We start from the raw sequence: 13548 nt of genomic DNA on the forward strand, positions 1-13548 counted from the left end.
TTGGGATGAGTCCCCTTTTGATCTGAACAGCATATGGTACAGAAAAGTGTTATTTTCACTGGGATATTGGTCAATATGTCATAATGAATTATCACCATCAGAAGGCAGAGCTGAGTGGACTGTACACTAGGTTGCCATATTGGCTCTGGGTTTCAGTACAGTATATTACAGCTGTACAATAATACACCATAAAAAAAAAAACTAAAAAAAAAATTATAGTTGTTACTCAAAATGGTACTTCATTTATATAGCTCTTTTCATTGGCAAATAAAAAATTCAACATGGTCCAAAAAAAAAATAAATCCATACATAAATATACAACCGAAAGGCCGACTACTCTTTCTTCTACTGATGACGCAGCATCATGAGCAACTGGGGGTTCAGTATTTGGCTCAAAAGCGCAATGGCATGAGATCGAACCCACAACCTCTGGGTTGGGAGACGACCACTCTACCACTGAGCCACGCTACCTCAAGGAAAACTTGGTTCATACATTGTACAGTAACCCCCGTCTAGCTACTGTTTAGAGTATGTTAACTCATTCACTGCCATTGACGGTTATAGACGTCAAATATTAATTTTAACTATTTCTATTAGTTTAACATTTTCTTACTTTTTTGTTAACAAGAGTATGAAAACCTACAATTTTTTTAAATTTTACTTTAAGAACGAAAAATGTGTGATTAACCATGAGTTAACTCATGAAGTCATGCAATTAATTACGATTAAAAAATTTAATTGCCTGACGCTCCTAATTTTTTAATAATCTTTTCTTTTCTTTTTTTTATCTCATCAGGCGATTCAATTTTTTATTATAATTAATCGCATGACTTCAATAGTTAACTCCCGATTAATCATACATTTCATATCTGTTCTAGATGTACAATTTTTTTTTTCTTTCTAGGTTTTCATACTATTGTTAACAAAAGTGGAAAAAAAATGTAACTAATAGAAATAGTTTAAATGAATTTTTGACGTCAATAGCCGTCAATGGCAGTGAATGAGTTCTGATGATAGTTGGCGGTATATTCACAGCTTAAACTATTAACGCAGGCAATTCTAAACATTTTTAGGCAGTGTCATAAAATTGGTCATTCTAGCTCTAGCAAAGCAGGACCGTACCAAAGTCTGCAAGTTTGAGCTCCCCTTTCTCGTTGATGAGCAGGTTCTGGGGTTTCAGGTCCCTGTGGAGAACCTTCCTCCGATGGCAGTAAGCCAGACCTCTCAACAGCTGGAATAAGAAAATCTGGGGAGAAGATAGTAGGAATATATAAAATCCATTTCAGAGGCAGAATTCTCCTCAATGCTGACCAAATGACACACCTTGACATTGTGTACGCTCATTATGCTCCCACAGTCGTCCATGTACTGCTTCAGATCTTTTTCCTGGTGAGAAAATGCGGACATTTAGATACGTGAACCATATCAAATAAGTACGATGCTACACGCGCGCAAACACACACTCACCAGATACTCAAACACGAGCGTCAGGCACTTGTCAGTGTGGATGATGTCATGGAGAGTGACAATATTGGCGTGCTTCAAGTCTTTCAGTAGCGACACTGCAAGGATGGAGACAAAAGACAGCGTCAGTCAAAGCCAAATAACAAACTGGGCTGCCGACGCCGGCGTCAAACCTTCTCTGATGGCCGTGCAAGGTGCACCCTCTTCGTGCTCCAGTCGGATCTCTTTCAGAGCCACTAAGTTGTCTGTTAACTTGCTTCGTCCCTTAAAAACGGTAGCGTACGTTCCCTGGCAAAATATGTAAAAGTACGCTGAGTATCCAGAAGGAACATTGACAGCTACAATTTGGGGCAATATTCTTATCTCACCTCCCCTAATTTGTCCAATTTGATGTAGGTCTCAAGTTTCCCGAAGCCAATTTCAGACTAAAAGAGAAGACATTTAAAGAAATGGATAAAAGTAGTTAAGCGTGATTACGACATCCAACAATGCTTTTTTTTAAAACTCTTTGACTGCCAGACGTTTTCAGAAAAGGGATGCCGTGGGTGCCAGCCGATTTAAGCATTTTTGACTGATCTTTCAAGGTCCACAGAAAATGATGTGTTTGGACTATGGAAACGTACATACTACCAAATGAAAGATTGGACTCTCATCTTTCATCAGAAAAAGTTTGTTTCTACCTTATTCCGTTTTTCAGTAATCAACAATAGAAAATGGTTAGTTTCACCTCTGTTTTGAAAAAAAACGTCTTTTAACGTCTTTGGCACTCCTCCATAGGATTTTACTAAACGTTATTTAACGTTTTTGGCAGTCAAAGAGTTAACAAAAAGAAAATTGTGGAAGATGAATGGGTCCTTAGTAACCAGTTTTGTTTTTTTTATATACAGGGTGTCCATAAAGTCTCTTTTCCATTTAAAAAAAATCTAAAAAATGCAATTGATTAGATATTTTATTCAGATTTGTTCTATTGTATTCAGTGTTTAAAAAAATACACAGTGTTTATCATTACTGACCTTAAGCAAAGGATTACTGATGCCATTGCCACAATTGATGAGGCTATGCTACAGCGAACATGTGCTTCGTGCAACTAATGGTGCCCATGTAGAAGTGTATTAAAAGAGGAAAAAAAAAAAAACTTTAATAAACGCCGAATACAATAGAACAAATCTAAATAAAATACCTAATCAATTGCATTTTTAATACATTTTTGAAATGGTAAAGAGACTTTATGGACACTCTGTATATTTAGCTATTGTAACCATCCATTTGATGCCTTGCTCAAGGGCACTTGAATGTAGCCAGGGGGCAGACTAGCTAGCTGCTTGCGTAATGTGTGTCCGTGCTGAAGCATCAGCTTGATTTCTCCAACGCTCACAGTGTGTTACTGACCTCTTTCACATGAACATAAGATGACACATTTCAAGACACAAATACAAACGGTCTGAAAAGGAAATTAATGAGCTAACTCTAGATTTCAGACAGACTCGAGATTTTTTTGTTTTAACTTGACTTTGACGTTAGATACAATCTGGCTTCAGGATGTTTATTACCACTCCAAGTTCAACTAAACCAGCCATAAACTCAGGGAACATGTTTTTTTCCCCCATACTAGAATAAAGTGTAATTGCACATCCACTATAATAGGTGGCAGTGTTGCTCTCATTGTCAGTGCGGAAAGAGTATTAGCTCAGAAGTTAAGTGACAACAATTTTATAGCCAAATGTCTATAATAGTCACAGACAGTGGAGAGTTGGGGCAGGGTGGGGGAGGGAAATATTTTCTTCTTTCCTTAGGAGCGTAGCAAAAAATAATTTAGAAGCACTTAATTAAACATAAAAATAAGAGAATTACACATTTTGTATTTAAAACAAACACACGTTTCCTTTCACTAGCTTAATGCTAACACACAATGCGAAACGCCACAGACATGCGAACGTGTAGCATCAACCCTCTAAGCCAGGGGTGCTCAAGTCCGGTCCCTACCCAGCCTGTTTTCCATGTTTCCCTCCCGCAGCACAGCCAAATCGAATGATCAGCTCATCAGCAAGCTTTGCAGAAGCCTGATAACGATCCTGATCCTGAATCAGGTGTGTTAGCGGAGAGAAACATGGAAAACAGGCTCGATAGCGGCTCTCGAGGACCGAACTTGAGCACCCCTGCTCTGAGCCACAACACAAACAGATGTAGAGCAAGACCGTCAAGCATACTTTTTTCTTTTAACTTCAACTTAATTGTTATTATAACTATATGTTTTATAATGTACAACATTATAAAGTGTTTCATTCCTAACATTTTTTGTAATTTTTTGGGGAATGGAAGAATTAATGGCATTACCATTAATTTCAATGATGGTCGATGAATGACTTAAAGTTGTATCTTAAATTTGTATTGTTCACCCAAAAAATAAAAAATAAAAATGAGTGATAAATGGAATGTTGCCGATGATTTTTTTTTTATAAAGATGAATAACTAAGTGCATCTGTGCTATTATTCTAAAAAAAAAATTTTTTTTTAATTTAAACGTATGCCATTAAAAATTGGTCAGAGAGCAGAGCATCCTGGCGCAATGGTAATAGGCCTATATAGCATTTATCAGTATAGGGAAACGGATGAATTCATTACATCCAAATGAAGATAATAGAGACATGACAGTATAATATATGTCCTCTGGTTTTGAGGTCATGAATAAGAGACGGCTGCAGCAATCTCACGCTGTGATAGCCACAGGCCTGCCAGTGATTATCCCACACGCCGTTACCTCCCCTCATCTATCTGTCGGTATCAAGGCTGATTCGGGAAAATCTTTATCCATTGGATCCTCCTCAACTGACACACCTTCAGTGTTGACGCCAAAATGAATGCCATGGCAATAACCGGCCTCAATCGAAACGTGATCTCTTCTAAAAGACAACTGGAAATGTCCGCGTGTGTGCGCGGGCTGCCACACAAGCGACGCACGGTGACTCATGAAATCGGAAACACGTGCATTATTGCCAACGCGGGGCCTGCACCACCGGCAGCACGTAGTGGGAAGCAACATCCTGCTGCTTGTACATTTGTCTGTTGTGGCTCATCTAATTCAAGATGACTCCAGCTGTTCGCCGAATCGGAGTATGCCGGTACATCGCCGTTTTCTGTATTTCAATGCGCATCTGCGTGGGCGGGGCATAAAACCAAGCCAAACAATGAAATGTATTGTGTGCTGGGAAGAGAGTCCATTACCAGACCATCCCTTCATTGAGACAGTAGAAAAGGTTTCACTGTGTGCAGCTGATAAAGTGTGATGGGGGAAGAGTGTTTAGATGAAGAGTGCTTGCCAAGAAAAGAGGTGGCTACAGGAAGTGTGGCCTGCTTTTAATAAAAAATTGGCTATGAGCTGTGATGAGAGTTTGAGAAAAAAAAAGACCAAAAAAACCCAAAAACGACACCTTCCTCCCTCGCCCACATGCTTCACTGGACCGTTGTGAATAATTGATGGTTAAAGGCAACAAGCATCTCGGAAATCGGATAGCGGCCACCTTTGCTTGGATTACAGTGAGTGAAGAAAGATCCGATGACGGGTTTCAAACAGGCACATATGTTACGTGACACCCGACACTTGCTGGTGGTTTTGGTAACAAAGGACGAGCGCACTCAAAAGTCCACGGGCCATTACCATTTGTGCGCTTGCCATTTATGGCCTTACATTTACTGATCACAAATGTGACTGGGCAAGCGCACGAACCCATTTTGAATGTGATCTCTCACAGGTGGATAAAAAAAAAAAACAATTATGCCAAAGAAACCTATGTGAGCGTCGTGATCTGTGTTTTTGTTGACTTTTTTTTTTATTATTAGATTTTGTTTTGTTTCGTTGCATTTTCCCTGTATCTTTTTTCCACATCTTATCTGCTCGTTAGGTTTTTGTTTCCAGCTGTTCTCGTCTAGGTGTGGCCTCGTTATCTCGTCAGTTTGCTTGTATATAGTTCCCTGGTTTCTTTAAGACCCCGTCCAGACGGAAGCAAAGCCGGCTTCGTTCTTCAAACAAATCTCGTACACACCGAAGCGTTTCAAGACTTGCGTGTGTCCAAAAGAAGACGCTGAGGACGTTTAATGGCTGTAATGTATATGCCAAGTCTGGAGTGGCGCTGTTGCGCAAACACAGGGAGTTAACGGAAAGCGTAGAAGAAGAATCAGCGAAGAAGACAAATCCTTTTTCCCCCCCTAACTTTATTGCAAACTACAGAACAAACATGGAAAAGACAAACACAGGGGAAGTGACAATGGCGGGTGATTCAAGTACAACACCGCTTGTTGAACGTGGGAATAAAGAAGCAAAATAGTTTGTTGCAAAAGCATAAGCAAGCTAAGGAGGTTGCGCAAAACAACTATGACACGGTTATCCGCCATTGTTGTTGACGGACTGACGGTTCGCGCGCAGTCACGCGAGAATTGGCGCAGACGTCATCAAGCTGCGACCATTACATCGTCACTGGAGGAGTATCCTGCATAAGGCGTCTAGACGGACGCGTACGGGGGGCGCGTTTTGAAATCTTTCCACTCTGGAGCCCGGTTTCAAAAGTGATCGGTTTCGAGCTCTGAGACCGCGCCAACATGTGGACGAATAGCCTAAACGGTTATGAGGATACATTGAAACTGGCTTTCGTGTGGACGGGGCCTTAGTCTTTGTCAGTTCGATGTTGCTGTCATGTTAATCTAGACATGCATTTTATCATGACTTTATTCCGTTTTTCTTGTTACCTTGTACCTTGTTTTTTTTGTGTTTTTGTTTTTTGCTGATTTGGCTTTTTATCATACCTTGTTTGCTTTTTTTCCTCATTTTATTTTTTAATAAATACTTTTTTTTAGACTTATGTAGTATGCACCCTGCTACTCCTTGCATGCTTCCCTGCATTTGGGTCTTCCAGTTTTTCATTCAATTTGTAATTTAACAGTGTTTAATACCATTAATACTATTCTTCTAATCTGTAGTGATTGAGTGTGATTGTAAAAGTGACCTGATTGTTTTGGGAAAGGTGAATGAAAAATAAAGAGCAGGTGGATTGTACATTGTACAATCGATTCTAAAAACATTTGTGAGTCATGTTACCAAGAAAGGGGAGGGGATTAGTGAGGTATAAATCTTGCTAGCACTTTTAACTTTGCAAACTCCCCCTTCTAATTAAGTCTGCTTTCATCCCTCCCTGCATCTTTGCCTCGATCGTCCTTACTCTTTGCCTCTCTTCAAGGTGTCCTGGTGTTTAATCTAAGTCGGCATGGCACATCTGCTGAATAATTGATCCTCCCGTTACATCCCGTACAAACAACAGCCTGAAAGAAGTCAAAGTCGTTCAAGAACGCGTGTGTTTGACGCCGTTGAACGTCCCGTAGGCGCATCGGTGTGCCCGCCACCTTTCTTCTCATCCGCCGTAAACCTCTCGTCTTCCTTGCAAAGCTCGCTTCAAAGATCCTTTCCTTTCATCTCGGCGAAGCTCTTGCAAAAAAAAAAAAAAGCTGCGTCATTAAAGCGCTTGAAGGAGGGAGCCGGCGGGAGGCCGCTGGCCTTGCTCCACAATAACGCCATAATGGATGATGGGAGCGCCAAACCTTTATTCTTTCTCAAAGAATACCAAGGCTGTTGGTTATGTAAAATGCAAATCAGGATGATGAGCAGAGAGATGATTCTGTTCACATGTGAATGAATGGGAGGGAGGACTGTGTGTGTCCAACATCAACAAAAAAGAGCGAGTGAAAGGAGCAGCATTAATTCAGTGGCAGCACAATGAGGCATAGCAGATACTCTGCATATTCATAAAAAAAATTCCCATTTCTCCCCATCCTCCACCTCTCTATTTCTGTAAAACAAACCACTCCTCTCACACCCCCCCCCCCTTTCTTACCCATAATGCTCTCTGTCTGGATACGTAATACACTCATTCATCCCCCTACTGAGCCATTGTTAACTGGAAGCCATAACTCAAGATATTCAAAATGAGTATGCACAGCGTATTAACAATTTTAGACGTACACAGAGTATATATATAAAAAAAATAAAAATAATCAACATTTGGTCATGAATGCACCTCAGCAGACATGCACAGCAGACCCGAATAATATGCAGCTGCTTAGCAAGCGTATGTACAGATGCAACACGCGCACGCACGCACGCACGCACGCCGAATACTGACCAATGAAGCGCGTCGTAGCCTGCGGCTCATGGGCTTGTCAAAGGGCGGGCTGTTCATGGCAAACTTCTCTAAGTAGCCCTCCGGTAGCCTGATATCAGCTGGGAGAGACAGACGTTTGTTTATGTCCTGAAACACACACAGACAATTTGGTGAGATGACGCCATCTTGTTCTCAAGTGGGTGAGTGAAAGGGAGGCTTGGTTGGAAGCAGGAAAACAAACAAGACATCATTTTCACAAATACATTAGTGGTGATTCATTGTTTTAACTTATAGGCCTAATTGTAGGGTATTGTGCTGGAGGACATTTGGCTTCTTTTCAGCCTTGTCTCGAGTAATCGTTAGAAAACATATGAAATCTTGACAAATACTGAAGAAGTTCAAAAGTCGTTTTGCGACATCTGTTGTTATGGTTTGTTATGGTTAAGGCTTCCATAAAAATATTGACTTGATTACTGTGCAGGCATGTGAGTTGGTGAACGACCACAGCTGTTTTAAATAAGATGATATTTGGAGCAAAAATAATGAATAACAAGAATAATGCATTGAAACACGTACTGTGGTGCATTGCGATTAGGGTTATGAAAGTTTTGGGAATTTTCATTATAGGTAGTATTGGATAATTTTAATTAGATTTCAGAGAAGGTTTTTTCGGTTTTATTAGTTGTTTTTTTTTATGCTTCATTTTAGTTTAATTTTTATTTGTTTCAATATTGTTTTAGTTTGGAAAGAAATGGATAATTTTTGTGTGCAATATTTATAAAAAAAAAACATCACAGTGAGTATTTTCTTATAAAAACTCAACAAAAATATTATTTCAAAAACAACAATCCGCAAATCAAATACAGCTACTAGATAAGAGTCAACAGACTTTGAAGTACAATATACAGTGCAGCGCATAATGCTGCTTCTAAATCTTAATGCATCGCAACTCGTCTTAAAGGTCTTAAAAGAAAGCTACCGTAGGTTGGTCTCGCTTTTCATCTCTTTTTTGCCAAGTTGACATCAGCTAAAGTGGAGGAGATAGATAGATAGATAGATAGATAGATAGATAGATAGATAGATAGATAGTCTTTCCCCATGAAATTAATGAAAATGCATTAATCCAAAAAAACAAAAAACAAAATGTTTGTTTTTAATAAGAACAATAGCATTCTTCAATATTGTACTTAAAAAAAACATACAATATTGACATAATTTTGTTAAATAGCATGTAAAGAATGAAATAGTATTTTACACTTTTTTTCTTCTTTTTTTTTGCTTCAGCTCAATATACATTGTGCTGCTCCTTTTGGTGTGTGCGCGTTGGCCACCTAGACATAGGCAGAAAAGTTTCACACCAGACACAGGAAGTTGCCGTAACAGTAGCCGTTTTTTTTTTATATGCCTGTTCCACTGTAGGGCAACACCAATGCTATTCATTAGTCCCTCTATGGTGATTTACAATGTTTGTTAGCATTAAGCTAAAGAGAGACTTTATAACGGCAACGCTACATTGTTTAAAATAACCCACACAAATCAAAGCAAAACAAATGGCTGAACATCTTGAAAACGTGTAAGGTACTGTACCATTGAGACAAATGAAAATCTTGTAAAATAGAAAATTGGAAGTTCTCTGTAATCATATGACCATTCCAGTACAGTATAAAGAAATTGTCTCCATGTTGCTTCCAAATGATCTCATGCTGTCGATTATTCACATCAACGCGCGTTGTATGTTGGCAATGTTTGCAAGCACGCATTTGGCTGGAGCGCTCGCTAATGTTGTCATCAAAGCCAGCGAAGTGAAAGCGACAGCTGAGCCGAGAGTGGCCTCAAAGCGGCCTTGCAAGGCTACGGGTCCCGGTGCATTGTGGTTGTTGGAGGCTTTTCGACAATTTCACTTCCCTTTGATCTATTTCATGCTCTACAATTGATATGAAAAATAGATGGAGATGACACATTTTCTTCACTTGCAGGTCGACTTGCGGCAGATCAATAAAATCAATGCTGCAGGCTCCGTCATCGTTTATGAATGGCTGTGAAAAATGTTAATGCCGTTCACGCTGCATGTGACTAATTTTCCAACTACACTTTTGGCGGCGTGACCGAGTTCCAGAGCTCATCTGGAACACATCTGTCTGGTCTCTTTGTAGCTTTTCCTCTCATCGGCACTTTTATCTTCTGCTTCTGTGTGTTTAAAAATCTGATTTGAAAACTGTGAATGAGCATTTAAATGACACGGTTAAAAAATAATAATTCAATAGTAGTGCGTTTGCATATAAAAAATATGCAGCACATCTAGGGGGGATATTTTTAACCAAATAATTACATTAACTTGAGGGGGAAAAAATATTGCTCAAAGGCAATTCTGCATGAAGCCAGTTTGCCATAATGTACAACTCTAATGTGGTACACATGTAGGATGTGTGAAATGGTTAGATCCTGATCATAAGTTGTTTCCATGGCAGCGGGGCTGGCTGGCATCGTCCCAGCAGCCTCACGGTGTTCGTGTGCGCGTGTACTCAATATGCCGTCTTAGATGCGTTTAACCCGTGGGCAGTATTTTATTTTGAAATGGCTTGGTCAGAACCAACAAAAAGCTAAAAAAAAATGGTCACAATAACGCCTAGGGGTTAAATGTGAACATTAGCAGGAAGATGAAAGAGTGACGGGTTTTGCTCACTGGCTAGCATAAATACAAGCCGAGTATAACCACCGCGCACCCTTTGCAAATATACTCCCGTGCTGCGACATCAGGCGGACTAAATCCAAACAGAGAAGGAACAAACGAGGCATAAACACATCCGCTGACAGTCGGGCTTTGACCTGAGTGATTCACACAGTTTCAAAGCGGCAAAACACAACAAACATCACTTTGACATTAGCATCTCTGGAAAAACCCTTCAGACACGCATACTGCTTTGAATTGCAACAAATAAGGCCACACATTGTTATAGAAAAGAATCAAAATGGGCTCGGGCTCATAAAAACACTCATGCCCCTTTTACCCCCCCCCACTCACGCGATCATGCGTGCAACCCGTACTCACAATGCAGAACAGCTCCAGTAGCTCCCTCATTGTCCTCCTTAAACGTGTCTTTCTATAATGCACTCACACACGCGCGCCCGTCGCCCCTCGCACATCTCGGCGCTGCCACATGACTGCGCGCACGCAGCCAAGCCAGCCACAGCGCTGTGCCATCCACATGCTCGGCGAGAGAGAGGAGGAGGGCAGGACAAAAAGAGGAGGCGAGGGAGGGAGGGAGGGAGGGAGGGAGTAGGAGGAGAGGAGAGAGGAATGGACAGATTCCCGAGAGGAGGAAGGCACATTGGGGGAAGGGGCAATGGACGGGGCTGTCTGAGAGGACACGTTTGTTTTTCTTGGGCTCTCGTTGCCATCTTGTCCTCCGTCTCTCCTTCACATGTGCGATCGGCCTTTTGTCAGTTCACTAATCATTGCTATTTTCATAATTGCTTCCTGCCCTGTGTGTTTCTCCCTGTCACTCCACACCCCCCCCTCCCTCCTCCGGCTCTCTCTGGTAAACATGGTCTAAATTAGTCCTTTCCACTGTTCACAGCAGGCCAGCATGTGCGTCCAGAGGCATTTCCCACAATGTTGCTGTGCTCATCACTCTCCAGCTTCTTTTTCACAGACACGCCGAGACCAGCGGTCTTGACCACGCCACACAAACAAGAGAGATGGCTAAGCAAGGCACTTAATCATATCCAACAGGTATACTCTCACGAGTAAATCCTGTTGTGATGTTGTTGCTGAGTGTGCCTAAAACACGGCATCGTACACGCGCTGCTAACCGCTAATTGGATCCAAACACAAGAGTTGTGTCAAAAATACACCCCGGGATGTTGTCTCTTTGATAAAAGGTTGGGCTTAGACACCTTAGCTATAAAACCAAATCTGGATTCCTCATCTACTTAACACAAAAACATTTTTGTTTTTTGCTTCCATTTTTTTTATGAGATGAACTGAAAGATCTAAAACTTCTTCCACATACACAATATCACAATTGCTCGGATCACGAGTAAATCCTGTTGTGATGTTGCTGAGTATGCCTAAAACACGGCATCATACACGCGCTGCTAACCGCTCATTGGATCCAAACACAAGAGTTGTGTCAAAAATACACCCCGGGATGTTGTCTCTTCGATCAAAGGTTGTTGGGCTTAGACACCTTAGCTATAAAACCAAATCTGGATTCCTCATCTACTTAACACAAAAACACTTTTGTTTTTTGCTTCCTTTTTTTTATGAGATGTACTCAAAGATCTAAAACTTCTTCCACATACACGACATCACAATTGCTCTCAAATATTGCTCACTGTCTAAATCTGCCATAGTGAGCACTTCTCCTTTGCCGAGATAATCCTTCCCACCTCGCAGGTGTGCCATATCAAGATGCTGATTAGACACCATGATTAGTGCACAGGTGTGCCTTAGACTGCCCACGATAAAGGACACTGAAAGATGTAGTTTTATTTATTGGGGTGGGGTCTGGGGATACAAAAAAAACACAAAACAAAACTGCACCTTTCAGAGTGACCTTTTATTGTGGGCAGCCTAAGGCACACCTGTGCATTAATCATGGTGTCTAATCAGCATCTTGATACAGCAAACCTGGGAGGTGGGATGGATTATCTCGGCAAAGGAGAAGTGCTCACTATCACAGATTTAGACTGGTTTGTGGACAATATTTGAGAAAAATGGTGATATTGTGTATTTGGAAGAAGTTTTAGATCTTTGAGTTCAGTTAACAAATGTGTTGCAATTATATTTTTGTTGAGTACATTTTCTACAATTCTATCTTGACAATTTTGTTTAGGCAAGGCGGAAAGACTCTTCAACTTTAACTTATTAAATACAATGAAATCAAGCAAGCAAGAAATTATATATTTTTTTATATTTTCCATTATTTATAGCATCTGTTATTTTGAAAAAACGGCTACATAACAGCTTTCTGTTAAAGGTCCTAAGAAAATATGAAATAGTTTTGAAGATTTCAGGCTGGTTGAGCCCTGCATCTGAAATGAACAGTGACCGAATTCCATCTCCAAATTAAAAACCAAAACAAGAGCAAACTTTAGCAAACTGACCATTTTAGAAAGTTACTTGAAGATCATTAATGTTCCTAAGTGGAAGAAACATTTTTTGCCTTCTAAAATTTAATTCTCTTCACCACAGCATTAACATTTTATTTTAGTCGTAATTAGTTTATGTTTTTGCTTATCTGAAAAAGTTTGACAGCATTCAAACCAATTTATTCGTAGTATTTTCAACACCCTCCCTTCTCACGCCACTTTTTTTTTTTTAACTAGCCTTGTGGGCCATGTCAAATGGTGTTTTTAGTATGTGCTGCGGGCCCCTGAAAAATGAATGGTGGGCCGTAAATGGCCCCCCTGGCTGTAGTTTGGACACCCCTGATTTAGACTTGTCAATTAACTGAGCTGCCATGCTTTTTGATTGTGGCAGTGCCGGGACCCAAATTAAAAAAAAAAAATCATTCATCTTCTATAGCCACTTAAACAACAAAGCGTATGCAGGAATGAAAAAAAAAACATTTGTTGGATTGTATTACAGTATCGTTAATGTTTGATATTGTGTGTTTTGTAAACACTTTGTGACAGCTGCGGCTGCTTGACTTGACATGTTTACATACTCGCCATAACATTTGTCCATACGGTAACGATAAATAAGCTCATTTTGATTCCAATCAATACATAGGTTTACATACACCACCTTTTAAATGGCATTTGTAAATATTGAATTGTTTTCATTGCATGTGTATTTTGCACACTCACAATGCCGTTAACCGCGTAGGGCGTAAATGGTGGGCACGAAGGCAGATGGCGCTTATCTACTTTGCGATTCCAGTTGGGGTTTGATGGCAATGTGGGTTTTGGTACAGACAGTCATTAAATAGTC

General features: G+C 40.3%; 1 protein-coding gene across 5 annotated transcripts in view; it reads right to left on the reverse strand.

The window, feature by feature from the left end:
* LOC144053643 (cyclin-dependent kinase 17-like) overlaps positions 1-13548 on the reverse strand; it is a 58818-nt gene that overhangs the window by 13055 nt on the left and 32215 nt on the right. For all 5 annotated transcript variants that reach the window (XM_077568318.1, XM_077568308.1, XM_077568328.1 and 2 more), the window contains 6 exons: positions 7632-7757; positions 1833-1889; positions 1638-1752; positions 1468-1562; positions 1324-1386; positions 1123-1246 (listed from right to left, as the gene is read on the reverse strand). In XM_077568318.1, coding sequence (XP_077424444.1) covers positions 1123-1246; positions 1324-1386; positions 1468-1562; positions 1638-1752; positions 1833-1889; positions 7632-7757 — 580 coding nt within the window. The remainder of the gene's footprint in view (positions 1-1122; positions 1247-1323; positions 1387-1467; positions 1563-1637; positions 1753-1832; positions 1890-7631; positions 7758-13548) is intronic.

This window comes from Vanacampus margaritifer, chromosome 1, assembly GCF_051991255.1.
Source record: "Vanacampus margaritifer isolate UIUO_Vmar chromosome 1, RoL_Vmar_1.0, whole genome shotgun sequence".
In the NCBI taxonomy this organism is placed as follows: domain Eukaryota; kingdom Metazoa; phylum Chordata; class Actinopteri; order Syngnathiformes; family Syngnathidae; genus Vanacampus; species Vanacampus margaritifer.